General features: G+C 35.2%; 1 protein-coding gene across 1 annotated transcript in view; it reads right to left on the bottom strand.

Moving 5' to 3' along the window:
* The window catches only part of Smc1b (structural maintenance of chromosomes 1B), a 74309-nt gene that overhangs the window by 35038 nt on the left and 16383 nt on the right, over positions 1–22888 (bottom strand). Inside the window, exons 5-12 of the mRNA XM_021733006.3 lie at positions 22235–22473; positions 20058–20316; positions 19084–19224; positions 15264–15346; positions 14150–14357; positions 11261–11446; positions 9273–9452; positions 3373–3519 (exon numbers count right to left, since the gene is read on the bottom strand). Of these exons, the coding sequence (XP_021588681.1) occupies positions 3373–3519; positions 9273–9452; positions 11261–11446; positions 14150–14357; positions 15264–15346; positions 19084–19224; positions 20058–20316; positions 22235–22473 (1443 nt within the window). The remainder of the gene's footprint in view (positions 1–3372; positions 3520–9272; positions 9453–11260; positions 11447–14149; positions 14358–15263; positions 15347–19083; positions 19225–20057; positions 20317–22234; positions 22474–22888) is intronic.

The following is a 22888-nucleotide window of genomic DNA, read 5'->3' as shown; positions in this document are numbered from 1 at the left end:
AATGGAAAGATCTCCCATGTTCTTGGATAGGCAGAATTAATATAGTTCAAATGGTCATACTACCAAAAGTGTTACACAGATTTAATGCAGTTCCTATTAAAACTCCAATTATGTTCTTCATAGAAATAGAAAAAACAGCCATAAAATTCATTTGGAAAAAATAATAAGAGTCCCAGAAGAGTCAAAGCAATCCTTAGTGATAAAAGTGATACAGGAGGTTTCACAATTCCAGAACTTAAATTATACTACACAGCTATAGTAACAAAAATAGCATGGTAATGGCACAAAAATAGACATGAAGACCAATGGAATAGAATAGAAGACACAGTGACATACTCACATAAATACAGTTATCTAGTCCTAGACAAAGGTGCCATAAAAGATAGCCTCTTGAAAAATGGTGCTGGAAAAACTGGAAATCCATATGTAGTAGGATTAAACTGAACCCCCCTCTCTCACTCTGCACAAAACTCTAAATGGACCAAGGACCTAGGCATTAGATCAGAGACCCTGCACCTACCAGCAGAAAAAGTAAGTCCAATTCTCCATCATATCAGCTTAGGAATCGACTCACTCAACAAGACTCCTCAATTGCAAGAAGTAAAATCATAAATCAATAATGGGATGATAACAAATTTAAAAACTTTTTCACAGCAAAGGAAACAATCAAGAATGGTAACAGAGAGCCTATAGGATGGGAGAAAATCTGGGCCTCAGATAGAATATTAATCTCCAGGATATACAAAGAACTCAAAAAACTCAACACCAAAAAACCAAATAACCCAATCAATAAATGGGCAAAGGAACTAAACAGACAACTCACAGAATATGAAATGGTCAAAAAAATATGAAAAAAAAGTTCAACATCTCTAGCAATTAGAGAAATGCAAATTAAAACTATACTGAGATTCCATCTCACTCCAATCAGAATGGCAATTATCAAGAATACAAATGACAAGCTGGGTGTGGTGGTGCATGCCTGTAATCCCAGCTACTTAGAATGCTGAGGTAGGAGGATCGTGAGTTCAAAGCCAGCCTCAGCAAAAACAAGGCACTAAGCAACTCAGTGAGACCCTGTCTCTAAATAACATAAAATAGGGCTGGAGATGTGGTTCAGTGGCTGAGTGCACTGAGTTCAATCTCTGGTTACCACCCCACCCCCGCCCGCCCAGAAAAAAATACAAGTAACAATAAATGTTGTAAGGATGTGGGGGAAAAGGTTCACTCACACATTGCTGGTGGGCCTGCAAACTGTTGCAACCACTATGGAAAGCATTATGGAGATTCCTCAGAAAACTTGGAATGGAACCACCATTTGACCTGGTTATCCCACTCCTTGATTTATACCCAAAGGACTTAAAATCAGCATACTATAGTTAACACAGCCACATCAAAGTTTATAGCAGTTCAATTCCCGAACCACCCTAGGTACCACCTTCAACAGATAAATAGATAAAGAAAATGTGGTATATATACACAATGAAATATTTCTCAGTCATAAATAAGAAATGAAAGTATGGCATTTGCTGGTACACTATCACGCTAAGTGATATAAGCCAGTCCCCCAAAAACCAAAGGCCAAATGTTCTCTCTAATATGTGATGCCAACCCAAAACAAGGGAGGGTAGGGAGGGGAAGAATAGAAGTCCACTGAATTAGACAAAGGAGAATGAAGGGAAGGGAGTGGGGAGGAGAATAGGAAAGACAGTAGAATTAACTGGATATAACCTTCCTATCCTTGTATACAAATACCCGACAGGGTCACTCCACATCATGTACAACCACAAGAATAGGATCCTAATCCAAATAAATCATACTGCATGTATGTACAATATGTCAAAATACTCTCTACTGTCATTGATATCTAAAAAGAATAAATAAAAAAATTTTTAAAACACTCAAGCGAGAAACTAAAGAAAACACTAGACGATAGAAAGACACCCCATGTTCACAGATGAGGAGAATTAATGCTATTTAAAGTCATATTACCAAAAGTGATCTATAGAGTTCATGTAATCCTCATCAAAATACCAATGAAATTCTTTACAGAACAAGAAAAAAAATCCTAAAATTCATGTGGTACCTAGATAAATTCACTAAATATCCTCAAGGTTCATCCACATTGTAGCATGCACCAGAATTTCCTTCCTTTTAAAGGCTGAACAATATTCCATTGTAGAACAGATCACAGAAGAACTCAAGACATTATTTCTACCTAGCTCCCACCTAGTTAAGGTAAGACACACAGAGGGAACTTAGTATGGCAAGATTAATTTCAAGTTGCCATCTTCCTAGAACTTTCTCTGTGCCCAATGTCTAAATTTGAAGTCTTTAAAAGTGGAGCATATCTACAACTTAAACATCAAATGTGGTCATATGCTTGGAAAAAAAAGATTAAAATTAGTCAAGTAACCTTGCCACAACATCTCCTTGAATCAAAAACTAATAATTTGTAACAAAATAAGAATATTAGGAAAAATGAATATTCTGAAAGCATTCTATTGATTTAGTATCTGTTATCAAATAAATGGGGGATTACAATATTGTAATGGGGGATTAAATATCAAATAAATGGGGGATTATAATATTTAATGAATGAGACTTCTACAAAATACCAAGACAGAACTAGAAGGAAGTATTGTTCAATCCTTTTGTGATCTTCTCTTTCATAAGAGGTCTTTCTAAGCATGAAACGTTCTAATATCCAGAAGTTATAAAAGATTTATAAATTTGGCTGAAGATTAAAAACAGACAGGCACACCTGTATGGTGCACACCTGTAATCTCAGTGGCTCAGGAGGCTGAGGGAGGAGGATTGCAAGTTCAAAGCCAGCCTCAGCAATTTAGTGAGGACCTAAACAAAGTCAAATGGCAAACGGCAAAAAGAATAAATAAAATAAATAAAAGGAATAAATAAAATAAAGTATATACCCCAAATCTCAAAAAGGTTAAAGAAGAAAATAGGATATAAAGGACTACTTTCTGCATGATGCTTTTTACATGAATGTCTAGAAGAGAAAGACTGCAATGACAGGAAGGATACTGCCAAGTCTAAGGAGTCTAGGGATGGGGACTGGCTGTAAAGGAGTTTGGCTGACTACACACATTTGTGGAAATGTACTGAAAGGAATGCTTAAGACTATCGAGCATTATTGTACATAAATTATACCCAATTTTAGAATGTATATGATTAAGGATTAAGTTACTTGTTATACAAATAACATTAAACTAGGTAACAAAATAACAACCTAATACAAAAATGTGCATAGGAAATAAGCAGTTAACAGAACTTATTTTTATTTTTGAAAATCCACTTAGTCTTAAAATACAATCGTTCTCCTTAATATTTTATAAGTATAGGACTTGGATTTACCTTTAGTTCTTGGACCAACTGGCTTCTTCTGTCTCGTAGACTCTTTAACTCTTTCTCATCCCAGCATCTAGCCTTGTGTTTTAAGTCACTTGATCCTCCAGAGATCACCCCAGATTTTAAAAACAGTGTTCCATCAAGAGCTACTGTCTGTAAAATCAAAAATATTTTACCCTAGAGGCATGTATATAGAAGGTAAAAACAAGGACATAATGTGGCAATATTTGTAGCTAAGAATTTGTAGATGAAAACAATTCTGAACTTTACTAACAAAATATACTCTTTATGCAGGACACAAATAAATAAACCACAAATACAAAACTTACCTTACTATGGCACAAAGCAATTCTCAGCAACAAACTAGCAGCAAATATAAAGGTTCAAAATAAGTTGTATATTACTTCCAAACATTCAATATTGAAAAAAGCAAAAACTAGGAACATTTATATTTAATAGTTTGCATTACACAATTCTGTGTTTTGAAGAATTGGACATATATGTCTGACATATCATGAAAATGGTCTTAATAACTTCAGATATCCAAAATATTATTTTCCAAAATAGATACATAACTCAAGATCAAATATGAAATGTTAAGTGGAGCCAAGGTATAAGAGAGCCTGGAGTTTATAGTCCTCTGAGGAAACATACACCTTATGAAATAAATGAAATTAATTCTCAACGTTTTGCAAATGTTCCTGATTCATTAATCAGAGTAGGAAACCATCTGTGAGAGACTAAAAGTAATGTGAGCTAACAAAAAAGGGGGAGAGAAACAGATGAGAATCTCACTCGTGTTCCCTCACTTGAGACTTCTCTGCCTGTCTCAGGGACGGGAGCCAGTGAATGGGATGGTGGCCACAGGGAATCATGCCAGCAGGGAAAAGGAAAGTGAACCCAATATCACAAGAGAAAACAACGAGAAGATACTAGGAATAGATTCAGAAATCTGGAAGCATAAAAGTGGAGGGTTCCTGTCTACAGAAGTCTCTCTGAGGCAGCGAAGCTTCTGCACTTGCTGGGTGCACTAAATGTTACATTTGACCGAAAACCGTTCGTTCCTATTCACAAAATGAAATCCTGGCAGAAAGCACCCGGGAGTCCCTAGTTAACAAGGCAGACTGCTTTTACAGTACTGCTGTGCCACCCAGCACCTGGGTTCCTCCTCAGGGACATAAGCTCACCGTGTTCTGGAGGGACCTGGGGGTCCCTTTCCTCTCAGATGTTAGTTTGACAATGAACTGCTCATAGGAGCTACAGGAACTCTTTAGATGAGCCCCTAGGTCTCCACCTGACACCAGCAGCAGTGGCATGGAAGCTGAGCTCCTGCTGACAAGTTCTGGTCTGATCAGCAATTTCCCTGACCAGGAAACTAACGGTTAACATACCTGGTTTACTCCTCTCACTTCATCATAAAAACATAAAGAAATATGGAACAGGCTCTCTCCTAGAATATTTTAAGCTTGTGCTACTTTTATCTGGCCAAAGCACAGCTCTTTGTGGAACACTTCTCAGCTTTTGAGTGTTTCTTAACAAAGTTTGACTTTATGTCTGTGATAGACACATTTACCATGTGTGTCTGTGATAGAATAATATAACCCAGGCACTGTGTAGTCCAAGATGACTCTTAGAGCCAGGCTATGGTGGCTGTGTCTCAATAAAGATGGGAAAATTATTACAAAACTTTCTTGGCAGGCCCTCCAATGACTGCCCCTGACATCCAATGGCCACTCCTGGACTGTTCCTCAATGAGGTCAAGGATCTGCTAGGAAGAAGAGAGAGGGATATTAAGTTTTAGTCTCTGATGGAGAGGTGGAGGGACAGAGGGAAAGGGTGCTCACTCGTGGCATGCTGGTACTGGAGCACAGATGACTAAAAGACATCACACATGAGTGTGCATGTGTCACAGCAATGAGATGAGGAAAGAAGAAAATTGAGACAGTTTGGAAATCCCAGGACAGTTAAGGAATAAACGAAGAGATGAAGCTAATAAGCCAGCCAACATGGGGCTCTCTGTAAGCTACCACGGGAAGAATGTGGATGGAATCCCACTGATTAATGGAACTTGTAGAGGTGTAGAAAGAAACACAGCTTAGATCTACCATTCTGGGGTAGATCTATGTGGAAATGGACTGGCCTAAGCAAAGCCAGAGGTGATGGTGTACCTTCAGCCAATAGTACCTCAGTAAAGAAGAGGGGAGAGATTGAGAGAAATAGGACACATTAACAGAGAAGCCAGGAAGTTCAGAGAATTCTTGGGGAAACAGCAGACTTTCATTTGGCTGGAATAGAGGTACCAAGAACTGAGTTGAAGAATACAGGAGAGATCAAGATTTAGAAAAAGAACACAAACTTAGTTTTAGACATACTGACTTTACAGTACTTATGGCCTAATATTTTACTTACTTATAATATGCACTATTTTCTGTATTGTCATCTCATAGATTATACAAAAATTATAATATAAATTTACAATAAGACAATTGTATGCATACAATTAAAATAGGAGCCAGATACTATGCAATATGCCTATAATCCCAATATTGGGGGGCAGGGCATGAGTGCTGAGGATGGAACCCAGGGCCTCACATATGTCAGGCAAGTGCTCTATCAGTTATATCCGAAGCCCTGCTTACAATAGGTTTTCCATGCAGAAATTCTTTTTAATTATTATTTTTTTTATGTAGTGCTGAGGATCACACCCAGTGCCTCACACATGCTAGGCAAGCACACTACCACTGAGCCACAATCCCAGCCTCAGAATTTTTTTGTTAAATATCAATGTCTATCTTTTATAGCTTTTTTCATAATGAAAAAGCTTTTTTGCTTTTTTCCATGCACATTTATTTATTTATTTATTTATTTATTTATACATACTAGGGATTGAACCGGGGTGCTTTACCACTGAGCTACATCCACAGCCCTTAATTTTTTATTTTTGAGATAGGGCCTTGCTAAGGTGCCCAGGTTGTCCTAAAACTTGTGATCCTCTTGCCTCATCCTCCTGAGTAGCAGGAATTATAGGTGTGTGCCACTACTCCCAAATGGTTTAATTTTTTTCCTATAATCCTAATCTACCTGGAATTTATTCTGATACAAGGTAAGAGGTTTATATCCAACTATATTTTACTCCAGATGGTATCCAGTAAAGTAGCACCCTATGCTTTTATTCATTCTTGTTTAATGTGTGTCTGCATGTGTTTGGTGCTGGGTATTGAACTCAGGGCAAGACCTTCAGTCTTGTGTAACTTTTGAAAAAGCTATCTTTTCACAAATTATGGTACTAAACTTTATAACATTCTTGGGAGTCGGTTTTTGCCAAACTATTTTAAAAAGAGTAGAGCATATTTTTCTATATACATTCTATATATGTTTTAGAGTAACAACCAACTGATCTATAGATGAATGAAGCAAATTACAGTTATCTCTGGAATGAATGATGAAAACCATGGAATAGATGGAAAATTACATGTATATAAAGAGATTCAGATTTTAAAACTCTAACATATAAGTTTTTAAAATATTTAAATACTGAATTATAAAAAAATGATATCCAAACTAGAGCTAGTAGAATTGCACAGTTTGTATCATGGAGTATGTCATTTATATATATATATATAAATATAAATAATTTATAAACACATCAAAATATTTTGTGATGTCTCTTGCAATGTTTTTTTTTTAAATATTGTTTTAGTTGCCAATGGATTTTTTACTGTTTATTTATGTGTGGTCTGAGAATTAAACCCAGGGCCTCACACATGCTAGGCAAGCTCAACCCAGTCCCTCTTGCAATGTTTAAACAAAGAAAATTCTAAAATATTGATATCAAGTCTATGGAAAATCAGAAACACAAATTACAAACACTGGAAGATTTCTGTGAAAATGTGACATCTGTGAAAATAAGACATCATATATCTTACCCAACCTAAAACAGAAAAATTCTTTAAAAGTTCGTGGAATATAGTTATAATACAAATAAGATGTATAAGACTCCTTAAAATTTTGAAATACATAAGAAGATACAACCTAATGAGATAAGATAAAGCATGTTATTACAAACAAGAGAGAAGTCATAAAAATCTGTTAAATGAAGGAATAAATAGTTATCTTCATGGGATTAAACTATCCATAAAAATTTTCAAAAATCAATTTTATAAATATACAAGTCAATTTTAGTAGTTAACTTGATAGCAAAATAAGCAAGATACTTTAAAAGCTCACTTATTACTTCTGTTTAATATGTAGAATCAATGACAGTGATTACTAAAAGACATTAACATTATTATTGACAGAAGTATGTATGAAAGGAGTCAGGTGCGGTGGCGCACACCTCTAATACTAGCAGCTTGGGAGGCTGATGCAGGAGGATTGCCAAGTTCAAAGCCAGCCTCAGCAAAAGGCACTAAGCAACTCAGTGAGACCCTGTTTGTAAATAAAATACAAAAAAAGGACTGGTGATGTGGATATGGCTCAGTGGTCAAGTGTCCCTGAGTTCAATCCCCTGTATCAAAAAAAAAAAAAAAGTATGAAAGCTTTATCATATTAGATAAGTGAATAAATATAATACTGGAAATCCTTACATCTCATAAGAATAGTTTGCTTTATTTGTGATTCTGGACATTTTAGATAAATATGTTATTGACTAGTAAATAAAACCATCACCGTTTTTCAGATTTGCCAGATACTATTATAGAATTAAGCCTTATGTTACTTAAGTTAATCCTTATTATTCCCACAAAATACATACTATCATTTTCCAATTTAAAATGAGGGGTCAGAAACTTGCCTAAAGTCACACTGGTCTTTTTACAGCTGTACCCTTAAGCACTATATTATACTTCATTATAAATGTAGCTTAAAAAAATATGCCATATCATTTGAGGAATTTGACATTGCTCAATGCAACACAAACTATTCAGATGAAAGTAAAACAATATTTATTTTTAAAACCAAAATTATTCCCTTGAAAGCCAGTAATCTCATTTCACTTGTACTTTTTATTATAAATTCAATTGTGTCAAAACTTGAATGTATAAAAGAAGAGTTAGGATCCCCTCTTAAGTTATGTAAGAATTAAGCCAGAATGTAAACACCAAAATCTTTCCTACTTTCAAAAACACATGTACTACAGGAAAATTCAAGGAAAATCTGGGGTTCAGCAGATTTGTATATCATGTTATAGTATATATTATTTTATATAAAATTTTGGGGCTGGGGATGTGGCTCAAGCGGTAGTGCGCTTGCCTGGCATGCGTGCGGCCCGAGTTCGATCCTCAGCACCACATACAAACAAAGATGTTATGCCCGCCGAGAACTAAAAAATAAATATTAATAAATAAATAAAATTTTAAAAACTGCCATATATATATATAAAATTTATAAAACTCCCTTTATATCTGGTATATCTCTATATCAGACTTTAAAAAAATTGGTTTGCTTTGAAAAAATTTTAAATGAGGAATAAATAAAACAGAATTTAAAATCTAATTTCTAAAACATAGTTTATGATGTTGAGATATAGCAGAAGTTAAAATTTTTCATTTCTTTTTATTTTTCTGTGGTACTAGGGATTGAACCTTGCACCTCGCACTTGCTAGGCAAGCACTTTACCACTGAGCTGCATTTCCATTTCTTTAAGACAAGGCCTCACTAAGTTCCCCAGGCTGGCCTCCTGCCTTAGCCTCCAGAGTAGCTTGGATTTATAGATATATGCCACCACACTTGGCTACAATATTTTAGAAACTCAAATGAACATTATAAAAACTGATACCATGACCATCTTAGGTTCCCTGCTGGTTTTGCTTATAAAACAGAACATATGAAAGCATATATAAAGATCTGTGTGGAATGCAGCCTGTGAATACTGCTGTGACTTATCTAAGTGGGACCAAGTCTCTTACTTTTCGCCTTTCAGGTCCACCGAACGCAACATGTCTTGCTTCTTCCACAGTCTCGCACACAAGGCCATTTCCACACACAAACTGAATCACCTTCTTCAGCTGAGGAAACTGAGTTTTTATGACATCAATCATCATTTTACAGCCTTTGATCTCTCTTAGTCTTTCATTGATTGGCTTGATCTGAAAGGTTTAAAAAATACTTTATATACTAGTTACAGTAAAATGAAAGCCAAATGCTCATTTATGTTCTTTCTTACAATACATACAGAAGCATTACAGCAAAATGTTAACAGTATGCAGTTGTATGTGATAAAAGTTTGATAAGGATATAATACATTATATTCCACATTGTCTTATCCAGTATCTTTTAAAAATACAATAACTTCACCAAAAGCCAGAAGTTGTATATAACTTATATATTCAACCCTTGTCGCTAACTAGTTGGGATATAACAATGCATACAAATGTTTCATTGCTGTCTAAATTATAAAATCTAGTGGAAAACAAGATTCATTTAGATATTTTTCAAAAAAGTAGCAAACACTATGGGTCTTAAAAAGCTCTTTAGACTTGGATGATCAGGAAATCCTTCAGACCTTCTTAGACATGACTTTCAGGCTTGGCCTCTGAATATCTGCAACGTATTACTAGAATCCTTGCTTTTGTTAAATAGAACAAAGCAAAACCCTACATACAAATACCTTTTTGTTTTATGTATGTATACACACACATAGTTTGGAAATGAATGTATTTACATATATATAAATATAGGTTGGGAATATATATTTAAACAAACTGAGTGCATGGAAAAGCAAATCTAAAGTACTATAAAAGAATCGGGCAATGAGAGGATAGAAGTATTCCCGTTATATCTGGTATATCTCTATATCAGACTTCTAAAAAAATCAGTTCGCTTTGAAAAAAATTTAAGTGAGGAATAAATAAAACAGGATTTTAAAAGGCAGATGAATTAGGATAAGTAGTTTTAGTTAGCAGAAAAGGAAGGTCTGGTCATGAGTACCATCAGCTAGTGTTTGTTGTCCCGGCTTTGTGTAGGGGCTGTGCCAGGCAGTTTGCACATAATGACTCCTTGAAATCCTCCAATAAGGTAAGGACTTATTACTTTATTCCACAGATGAAAAAACCGAAACTCAGAAATATGGAAATAAGTCAGTGAGAGCTATTTAGGAGTAGGGTTGAGATTCACTCAGGACAGTCCAATTCTAGGGCATGTGCTCTTTTTATGTATTTATTTGTTTGTTTGTTTGTTTATTTTTCAGTGGACACAACATCTTTATTTTATTTTTATGTAGTGCTGAGAATCGAACCCAGCACCCCGCTCATGCCAGGCAAGGGCGATATGGCTTGAGCCACATCCTCAGCCCTAAGGGCATGTGCTCTTAACCACTGTATCCTTGGCCTGCAGTTCAGTCTTCAGCACTGGACCAAACAGAACATTTTCCTTAGTAGGCAAGGAAACCAGTCACTAAAGGGTATAACTCATATGAGAGTTCCTGCTCAGGAATTTAGATTCTGGATGTGCTTAGGCATCTAAATACACACTTCAAGGCTCAAAATTTAGCCTGCTCTGCCAGAGCTGAGATACTAGATCAAATATTTACAACGGGCTGAGCTGGCATTTGACCAACAGACTATATGTCTTATCCATCTCCCATATTCTGCTGTAGAACAAAATACACTGTTGGCTAGTAGGCAGAGTGTGTACTCTAAGAGCAATGGAATTAGACATGAAAGTGGATTTATGGCAAAACTAGATCGGGGAAATGATGGGATGTCAAGATAGCAGCCACTTGCTATTATCCTTCATTTGTCAATACATTAATTAACACTAGCTGTTTGAATACTGGCTAAGTGGCATCCAAGATATTGTTTTTTTCCCATAGCTACCATAGTTTTAAGCAATAAAGATATGTTTTAACAGATGAGATTTTACCACTACTTGATACTAAACATTTCAACTTTCTTACATCAAGATAATCTAGAGCAAGGAACGTCTCAGGTTCGGCTCTTTCCTCCTTCAGAAATCGAATACAATCTCTTGCTACCTTTTCAGACACTACAACAATGGCAACCATGTACCGGCCAAAAAGCTTAGTCACAGCCAGCTGGTATTTCTTATGAATAGGATGACACAGGTCAAGCAGTCTTCCAAACTTAGCAGGTTCCAAAAAAGGAGAGAATAACAAATACATTAGTGAGAAACATATAATTGTTGATTTATAATGTAACAAAGAGACAGACAAAACTAATTTTATAAAATTATACATGTAATAATGGAGTCTCATTCAAATGGACCTAACTTTCATTATGAAATAAATGCCCATTTAGGCATGTCACACTTCATTTAAGAAGAGTAATGAAGGACTAGCTTTACCAAAGTATTAAAATATTTTATAGAAGTATGATAATTAAATAATATGAGTTTATTTCCCTATTTATTAGACAAGAATCTACAAGGCACCTACAACGTGCAGGGACTGAGGAAGACATTACTGAACAAAAGATATTCTCTAGCCTCCTAAAATGTTTAGTTTACTAAGGAAGAAAGACATAAATAATCAACAATAACATGAATGTACAAAACAGAGTTAGACACTAATAGAGAGTTCTGAAGGAACATAACAGGGACCGGGTTGGCCCAAGAGGTTAGAAAAGGCTTTTCACAAAAAAGACACTTCTTGCAGCAGCTGTCAGCACTAGGGTACTGGCCTTAGGGTAGCAGGCCTTAGAGTAGCTGAAGATTTAACTTTATGTCTTCGGGCTCTTTCTCCTGTTGTTGGTTTTCCCTGAGGCATACTGATTTCCTGAGAGACCATCACTCTTTCATATTTATTCTCTCTGCTTTCATTGTTTAAACTTCTTTGTTTTTCTTTTGTTCCCCTTTTTCTCAAGTCTTTCTTTTGAGTCAATTTTTTAGCTGTATAATCTCCTCCTTTCCACTACTATTTACTAATATTCCTTGCTACTTCTAATTTGTCTGTTAGTTTTTAATTAAATGGGAGTATTTAGTAATAATGTTTGATCTTGATTTTTTTTTCATTTTATTGTTTTAGCTTACATTTGAATGTTGTCCACAGCCACAAAACACTTATGGGGGATTTTGTTCTATAACTGTATGGACAGGGCTCTTTGGCTTCTAAATATTTTCAAATACTTTTTTTCTCTTTTGAGTATATGCTTATAGCTGCCATGGTGATCCTTTCTACCTTGCTTTGTGTAATGTGGGCAGTTCTGTTCAGACCACTCCACTACTGAAGGATAACTTCTAGATTTCTTTCCCACAGAACTGAGATGCCATCTCCTCTGGACAGTAAGTGATGGAACACCTACTTCCCATCCTACCCACTTTCCTATCACCCAAGGGCTTGGAAGGCAGGGCATGTGAGCGCTCTCAGCCAATGCTTTGTAAGAACACACTTTACTTACCTATTTCTGCTTTCTGTGAGACTAACACTCCAGATGTTTGGTTTTTTTTGTTGTTGTTGTTGTTGTTTTTGAGGGAGGGGAGGGTATCAGGATTGAACTCAGGGCCACTCAACCACTGAGCCTCATCTCCAGCCCTATTTTGTATTTTACTTAGAGACAGGGTCTCACTGAGTTGCTTAGCGCCTTGCTTTCGCAAAGGCTGGCTTTGAACTCATGATCCTCCTGCCTCAGCCTCCAGAGCTGCTGGGATTACAGGTGTGTATCATCACTCCTGGCTCTCTCTTGAGTTTTTAATTAGTATCCTTCTCCCTTGGGATAGGAAGACAAATCTCATTTGGAGGAAAGGGATTTTAAAAGGCCTCTCAATGAGGAGCCCTAAAGTCTTCATTTCCATCAGAGAGCATCAGAGGTTTACATTCCCTTATTCACCAGTTTTTAAATCTAACTCTCTCCAGTTAGAGGAGGAAAAGGAAACAAATATATGCATTTGCTTCTTGCTAGATCTTAATAGGTACTGGGAAAATTCTTAGAAATTAGTCAGTTCATCAGTTTGGCTTCTGCAGAGTTCAGACAAGCAATGGTATACTTCAGTCTTTTTTTTCCCCTATCATTTTTTGAAATTTATGGCATTAGGTTGTTTGGCTTTTGAGCTTTTTCTTCAAATTAGTTTTTATTATTTTTTTTCTATGAATTGAGGGAATGAAATTCTGTGATCTAGCTTTATAAACTCAATCATTATCCAGAAGTCAAAGACAACATATAAGAGTTGGAAAATCAAAAAAGATGAGGTAAAAGAGAAGATAGGTATCCAGAGAGGCAGGAAGCAAACCATGAGAGCAGTAGTATCAAGGAAGTCAAGGGTAGGTGTTCTGAAATAGAGTGATGGTTAGCAGTGTCAAGTGATGAAAATAGGTCATCACCAAACAAGGCATGCACAGGGTATACTGATGTTAATGACAAGAGTCAGATGCCAGACCCCTGAAAACCAAAAAAATAATGCTGTGAGACTAACACTCCAAACAAGAGATGACTGGATTTTGGCCAATGAAACACACTTTGCAATATTAGAGTGGACAGAAAATTAAAAACATGCCAATGAGACGACTACTAAAAATATATTTTAAAAAACTGAAAGTGTAAAGAACAAGAGTTTTGCAGCTGGTTAAGGGACTCAAACTGCTTCACAGCCATATGTGGGATACTGGCATATATGTTTGCTGGTACGGTGTTCATGTCAATACACCTGCTAACAGTTATTTATCTGTAGACATGAACTAGAAGTTATTCACATCTAACCCTAATTATTTACTGTGATATTTAAATAGTCAAATATAAAATTAAATAATTTTGCTTCATAATAATGGTAATATTTCTAATCCCAGCTAAGATTATTTTCACCAAATAAGAGTGCTCTGCCTTGTTATAATTACCACGGAATCTGGGTAAAGTCTTTTAAGGTGCTCCAGAACTTCTGCTCTCTTTTGCTGACGTCTTCCCTCATGGGTATCAATTCCAGCATTCTGCAATTCACTTCTAATAAGATTCAGCTCTTCATTAACTTCAGACATTCTTGATTTTGTTTTTCCAATTTCATCCACAAGGTTTTCCTCTTGCTGTTTCTTCTCTTTTAGGCAATCCCTGCATTATAGCAAAAAGAAATACTAGATACATCACAGCTTTGTCTGCCACTGCAGAAAAATATGGTAGTGCTCTATCAATTTTTTTTTAGGGTGGAGGTACCATGGATTAAACTCAGGGGCACTGGGCCACTGAGCCACATCCCCAGTCCTATTTTGTATTTTACTTGGAGACAGAATCTGAGTTGCTTAGCACCTTGCTGTTGCCGAGGCTGGCTTTGAACTTGAGATCTTCCTGTCTCAGCCTCCCAAGCTGCTGGGATTATAGGCATGTACCACCATACTTAGTACTCTATCGATCTTTTTAAAATATTTTTTAATTGTTGATAGACCTTTTTATTCTATTATTTATTTATTTATATGTAGGGCTGAGAATTGAACCCAGCACTTCACACAAGCCAGGCAAGTGTGCTAATGCTGAGCCCCAGCCCCAGCCCATCTATCAATTTTTAAAGGATAAAAATATGCCTAACATCAAATAGGGCAAAAGAGTGTTTGATAATTCTTTGTTGATTTAAAACCACATATTTCTGGATATGAAAAAAGTAAGAATAGCTCACTATAACCAGAAAAATCATTATGAGCTTACTAATAAGAAATACCAATTAAAAAGAAATCCTCAGTGGCATAATATCTAGGTTATATTTGACTTCATAACATAACTGGGGAATTTAAGTTTCACTACTGCTAAATGTTTATATTTTCAAAATTTAAGCATTTTACTTATTATGTGGCTAAGTAAAATTGTTAATAAACAATCATTAATAAAGATTGTTAATCTTTAACAATCTATAATGGAATGAAAAACAATGGAATAAAAATATCTAACACAGGGCTGGCATTCATTTGATGTATAGAAATATACTGGAGAGAGAAGAAAGCTGTAAGACGTTTTCTCTCTACCTACATGCATGTCTTTGTATACTCCTCCAACTTCTCTATTCGTTTTTTATGATCTTCTATTTGTTCTTTTATTTGTTTTAGATTTCCCTAAAATAGGAAATGAAACCTGAAATCAATCACAGTAATTCCAAACCAATACAATTACATGCCTACAACTTACTGTATCATAAGTTGATATAAATTTGAAATATCATATACCAAATATGAAAGTGTTTATGAGAGTAAATTTTAATTTTGAGATGGAAATGTGATATAGAGTTTTGAAGCCACACATATCAAGGTTCAAATCCTTATTCTTCCATGTGCTAAATATTTGATCTCCAGTGACTTCACTCTGGTAAATTCAAACTCCAAGAGGACGATTTTCAAATACCTGTGTATCTCCTATCTGTCCTTCAAACTAAATCAGTCAATAAATATTTATTCATGGATACCATGTGGTAGCATCTACAGAACAATAATGAACAGGACAGTCTCTGCACTCAAGGATAATATCTGGTGGGAAAAATAGACAATTACATACACAATTATAGTAGAGAAGTTTAGTGTCACAGTAACACTGGAACCTGTAGAGCAACTAACAGGTGCAGTGCAGGACTCCCCAAAGTCTTGCTCTATTGGTCCTTTATCCTTAAATCCAAACCCTGGGGCACAGGCTCCCTTTTCTCAGGGAGGGAGCAGAGTGTTCTAAGGTGTTCTGTATGCCAAAACCATGGATAGTAATGAATTCTATACATGCCATTTTTTTCCTATAATTATGTATAAGTTAGACATAGTAAGAGAGTAATACAATAAATAATAAAACAGAACAATTATAACTATATTATAATAAGTTATTAAAAATTATGAATTATTTCTAGAATTTCATGGTTTTGAACAATGGCAGATCATGGGTAAATAAAATCATGGAAAATGAAACTAGATAGAGGAACCATCATAGTCTGCAGCTGGCTTCCTGTCTGGGAAGTGGCCAGAATAAAGGCTGGGAGATGGATATTCCAGGTGACTGAACTCACTACGTGAAAGGTTTACAATGGACACAATTATGCATCCTTCCTTTAAGAAGCTTCCAGTTTGATAGAGCTGAACCAATTATCTATAATTATATAATTTTTATATAATCTGATAATAGCCCTTAGTTGCAGATTAAGAGCAATGAGTAATTATAAGAAGAAGACATCATTTTTTTTTTCTGTAGTAAGGTAGAGAGAAAAGGAGGGCAAATGAAGATTTGGTGGTATGGGTAACTACAGAATCTAACCTGTGCAGATGAGTAGGTTATCCCCAAAAGAAATCCACATGCACAAAGGCAAAAATGTGCAATGGGTATTTTCAGAAATCAATGTATGATTTGATAAAATGTAAAGTGTACAATTAAATAAAAGTTTTTAAAATTATGTTACCACCTTTGATTTTTTTCCTTGTACAAACACCCTCTTCTACTCACAGTACTGCCACACACCCACTTTTCATATTGTATTTTCACCTGCCAAATCATAAAAATACCAGAACGGTATACTTTAGTGAGTTAGGGATTCATTCTAGAAACAAAATGACCTCAGTCACATAACTTAATCATCCTGTGCTTTCGTTTGTAGGTGCCTGAGATGCATCTGTGAGCAAAAGAGATAAAAATACACATCCTCGAGGAGTTCACCTGCTAAGGGGTAAAGGCAGGCAAATAAAGCAAGTAAACACAATTTTGTTAGGAGATTAATGCCATGGGATAGACAGAACAGGGAAAGGAGAGCAGAAACACAGTGGGGATGACAACTTCAAGGTAACATTTGCGTAAAGGCTTGAAGGAAGCAAGGGAGTTGAAAATGAAGAAATGTAGAAAAGCATGTTCCAGGAAGCCAGGACTACCAGATTAGAGAGGAGAAAAAAAATGAGAAAAATGGGGGTAGGAGTTAAGGACTCTGATGGTAAAGAATACACCTGGTGGGAAGATCAGAAGTCCAGTTTGGGATCTAAGGTTGAGATGTCTATCATTGTCTAAATGGAGACACTGAGGAAGCAGTTGGATACACACAAAAGTGGAGTTTGGAAGGTCTGAGCTAGGGCTGAGGTTGTGGCTCAGGCAGAGGCAGAGCTTACTTGCCTAACATGCGTGAGACACTGGGTTCAATCCTCAACACCACATTAAAAAATAAATAAAATAAAGGTATCGAGACTACCTATAACTAAAAACAAATAAATACATTTTTTTAAAAAAAAGAAGGCCTGAGCTGGTGATAAAATTTTCAGTGTAGTTTTTAAAAGCTGGGTGACACCAGCCACAATAGCACGTACCTGTAATCCCAGTAGTTTGGGAGGCTGAGGCAGGAAGATTGCAAGTTCAAGGCCAGCCTCAAGCAACTTAGTAAGAATATTTCTTAAAATTAAAAATTAAAAGAGCTGAGGATGAGGTCTGAGGTGTAGATCAGTGGCAAAGTGCTTGTCTACCATGCATGAGGCACTGGGTTCCATCCTCAGCACCACAAAATAATTAACAAATAAAATAAATACATTCTGTCCATCTAAAACTACAAAAAAAAAAATTGAGGATGTAGCTCAGGTAAAGAGCCTCTGTGTTCAAACCCTAGTAATCTCTCCCACCAAAAAAAAAAAAAAAAAAAAGAAAAGAAAAAAGGTGTGTGACTGTGGATCACCAGGGCAGTGAGTATAGGCAAGAGGAAAAATAAGGATGGAAATTTAATAATACTAATGTCTACATTGTAGGGTAAGTATATTTGGTATACAGCTGTGGTTGGCACATGGTATATTCATATAAACACTATATTATAGTATCAAGATGGCCCAGAGACTCTATATATAATGAATTGTTATTTTTGTCGATGTGCAACAGTAATAATTTTTATCCCAACTTTTAGTCTTTACAAAGAGAGACATGAAGAATCTATTCAATCTGTTAATCACCATCCATATTGTACCAGTACAGAAATCAAAACCCAGGAAATTAATAATAATTATTTATTGAGATTACACACATTAAGAATAAGACCAGCTGGAAGCCAACCATGCCTTACTCTGAGACAGAACATCACAATGCTGTCTTGATAGTGACTCCTAATGTAGAATAACTAGTTTTTCTTGGGCTACTGTCATCCTTTGAATCCACAGGGAATTGGTTCCAGAAACTACTATGGTTACCATAATCTGCAAATTAAAGCCTCTTATATAAAATGACACAGTATTTGCATACAATCTGTATACCTCCTCCTATAAACATTAAATCCTCTCAAGAATATTTATAATATCTAATATAGCACAAAGTTATGTAAACAGCAGTTATTATGTACTGCTTATGGAATAATAAACCAAAAATCTGTAAATGTTCAGTAAACACATATCTTTTCCTCAAATATTTTCAATCCTCAGTTGGCTGAACCCAAATATATTTGTCCTTAATGCTTTCAAATGACTCTGCATTATCTCTATAATTCTACTTATATTTTTCCCTACATGTATCTTTCTCCTAAATGCACTGGCCTAAAATACACATAAGAACAGAGACTGTATCTTCTGACCATGTCCATCACTCACAGATGCAAAGAAATGCTTACTAAATACATGAATGATAGCAGAGTCTACTTTTATTTTACCATAGAAGAGCACCTAAATAATAATACTAAGCAGCACAACAAATAATCCAGAGAGCTTCCCCCGACACCCTGTGCTGGGGATTAAACTCAGGGACCCATCCCCTCAGAATTTTAAAAATTGCTTATGATTGATCTAAATCCATTTACATGTTGAAGAGTTAAGGAAATAACATTTCACTGAGAATAATTATAAATCATTACTATACAACCCAAGAGTACCTGAACTTCTCCATGTCTCCTCTTTTCAAAAGCCAGTCTTTCTTTCTCTGCCTTCTGTTCCCACTGCAGCTTTTCCAGTTGTTGAGTCATTATAGCTACTTTCTTCCTTACTTGTTCCTTAAGTTCTTTATAAAGATCCAGCTGTATAAACAGCATTGAAACATTTTAACTCACTTAAAGAAGCATGAGAAAAGTCTTTGTATGACATCCGGTACTAGCAGGTAATTAATCTATCAGAAATAGTTTTATATAAATTAGATCATAATTCTCCAGGTAAAATATGTGAATATAGTATAAAAGCCCCCTTCTTTAAACTCTTTAGATAGAGCAACAAAATATTCAAAACAAGACCTCTAAAAGTCAGAAAATCTTGAGAGAAAGGGGATCTAGAGAAAATGATACATCTCTTCTATTGATTTAGTCACAATTATTATTTATGTATATTGTGATGTCAGATTATCATAAAAATTAATGAAAGAGATAAATGCTAAGAATTTGGTTGAGAGAATGTTAGAAAACTCCATTACATACTTTTGGTTATTTGTTACTGATTTATTATAGTTAAATCTTGTATATTGTACTAAGTTAGATATTAATTCATCACTTAACATTTTAAATCACCTTAAGTAACCAGTTTCCCTCCTGTGAATTAAATCTCAGGCTCATACATCTTATTTTATATGACAGAAAATAGTTTTACCTTTAAAATAACTGAATTACCTAACTTTCATTATAAAATTATACCAGGTAATCTTATTTTCTAAGACTTCAATAAACTCATAACACCATCTAATCACATAAAGGGAAACTAGTTTAAAGATCAAATTTATATTTCATATTCAGATGAAAACTTTAAATTCCCATAATTTACATCCCAAGGATATTCTCTTAAAATATCAGAGGTCATCCTTTAATTTCTTTTAATAAAAGAAGAAATAAGAGAAAAAAGATCTCCACTATGTTGATTTTTTCACCTGACTAGCTTCCAGTTCAATGTCTCGTCCTTTATGTAAGATTTCTTCCTCAATCTGCTTTTCAAAATTTCTCCAAGCACTATCTAAATCAACCAGTTCTGTCTCTAGGGCTCTTATATCATCTTCCTGTTTGGAACACTGTCTCTCACTGTCCTTTATTGATTTCTTAGACACATCCAATTTCTTGAGGTGATGAGAAGTGTTTTCTTTGGCTTTAATGTACTGAGGCCTCTTCTGATTTAAAAGTGCTTCAAGAGACCTAAAAGGGGAAAAGAAAGTTTTTTTTAAAATTAATTTTTAATATAGAAAGGGAAGTTATTTTGATAAATCACATTCAAAACTAAATTAAAAAAATAAGTTAACTTTCAGAGACTTAAGCAGATCAGTGATTGTCAGAGATTGGGCAAAATCAGAAGCATAGGCATTTTTAAAAAGAGCAGTTAAATAATGCATCTGCCAAAAACTATGGAACTATACAGCATCAAGAATGAACCTTAATGTGAACTAATTTTAAAAAATCACTTATGAGGCTGAGGGATACTAGATGAAATATAGAACATAACAAAAGAATCTAACTATACTACAAATACATGAAACAACTTTATTGAAAGAGTAGAAGAAAAAAGTGTGGGTCTAAGTAATTTTGGAGTCTGTCAGAAAACTAAAAGAGTACTCAAGTATTGTACATTAGTTATAAAACTGCTTCCCACCAGGGTGGGGTTAGTCTTTCAGATACTGATGTCCATGATTACTGAAATTGAACAATTAAACAAATGAATGTCTAAAGGTGGAAGTCAAGGTTTCTCACTGCTGAAAAGGGAAGTTTTAGATAGACGTAAGGGAAAATGATGAACGTGGTAATAGATTACTGTAGGGAGGTATCAGGTGTAAATTCATGTTTATCTTCATGCTGTCTTTTGTGGAATTACTTACAGAAACGTAAATATACAAGAGTCAGTATACACATATACATGTCCTAATTCTGTCAGCTGAGAAAGCCTAGAAGCAAAGACACCCCGGGAGCACAAGCACATCTAGCATGCACATGTTGGCTCCTAATAGCATTCTTTAAAAAAAGGGGCCAAGACTCTGGAGAAATGACTAGTCCTAGGTCTAGGGCAGACTCAGACAAGCTGGGCAGGCTAACGCTAGGACTACCTCATATAAAACAAGCCTGGAGCATATTGTACTGCCAGAAAGTAAAGAAGTGCACTCCCAACACCAAAAACAATCACAATTATAGGGATACATCAAAGGAACACAAGAACCAACTCAAAGAGTTCTCAATGGCTAACAGTTGGGTCTAGGTAAAAATAAATAAATAACATAGGATTAGATTATAACTCCAGATATAAAATATCCTAAGTCCATATGGATATAAATAATTGAATAAATAGGAGATGAATCTCCTGTACAGAATTCCTAATGAGTTATGTAGATACTCTGTCCTTAAGTGTGGGCCATGCACAGTGATTTCCTTCTAAAGATTACAATGTTGAAAGGCAGGGGAGTTGGGAGAGGAATAACTTCATAATGGAGAAAGCTGACAAGAACTATTTTGAATAGGTGATCAAGGTCAACATGAACAGTGATGTCATGTTGATATGATACAGGATATATGTCACAGAACATGTTGATATCCTGATATAATGTGAGGAGAATGACATTTTACTTCTGTGGTCCTCCTCCCTAAAACCCATAATGCAAGTCTAGTTATTAGAAACTATCAGACAAATCCCAATTAAGGGATATTCTTCAAAAATTCTGGGCAAATACTCAAAACTGCTAAGCTCATCAAAACCAAGAAAGTGTGAGAAATTGTAGAGTCCAGAGGAACCCAAGGAGACAAATAAATTTAATGTGATTTTCCAGGTCAGAAAAAGAATGTTAGGCCAACACTAAGAAAATATGACTACTATAGTCTTTAATTAATAATAAATGTGTCAAAGTTGGTTTATTGATTCTGACAAATATGGCATACTATTGTAAGATGTTAATAAAAGGAGAAATTGAAAGAGGGAATATGAAAACTTTCTTTACTATCTTGATAATTTTTATGTAATTTTAAAGTATTTCATAGAAAAAAATCTTTTTAAAAATCAACTTTCAAAGTGTCACATCCTTTATTTGCTCTATCAATCTACATAAAACTGAACCATTAATTTTAAAAAACTTACTTCAATTCTTTTTCTGTTTGTTGTAGTTGTCTAGTTAGCATTCCATGTTCCTTTTTCTTGGCTTTAACTATGTTTTCATGATGAGAAAGAGACTCTTTTATGACACTCAAATCCCTATTCACATGCTCTAACTCAGTGTTCAGAAAATGAATTTTTTTCTCATTATGATAAAGTTGAAAAAGCTGCAGTTGTATCTTGTTTATTTTCAGTTCTTCAAGGAGACTTTGATAACGTTCTGCCTAAAAAACAGTATAATTCAATGAAGTTAAAAAATGAGAATAAGCTGACCTTTCATGAACTCAACTATTGTACCAACATACCATGTCTAGTGAATTTTGATTTATGTCATTAAGAAACAGTATTCTTCCCAAAATAGCATTATTTGAAAAGGATTTCTTTGTTCGTTTCTAAACCAGTAAATGATTTTGTGGTCATGCCCTTAGTAGTATGGTAGGAATAATAGTGAAGTGTCACCTGCCAATCTGGGTCCTCATCCTATTGTCTTGACCTGTGAGTATGGCAATCCACCAATTTGTCATGGCAACTCCATCAGCCTGGCATTAGCTTCCTCATATATAAACTAAAAGACTTTATGATTACAGAGCTCCTAGCGATCAACTTTAAATTAATGATCACAGGTAAAATTACTGCCAG

This window comes from Ictidomys tridecemlineatus, chromosome 6 (assembly GCF_052094955.1).
Source record: "Ictidomys tridecemlineatus isolate mIctTri1 chromosome 6, mIctTri1.hap1, whole genome shotgun sequence".
NCBI classification, from domain to species: Eukaryota; Metazoa; Chordata; class Mammalia; order Rodentia; family Sciuridae; genus Ictidomys; species Ictidomys tridecemlineatus.
Note: the sequence above shows the minus strand (reverse complement) of the source record. Positions and strands in the feature narration are given on the sequence as shown.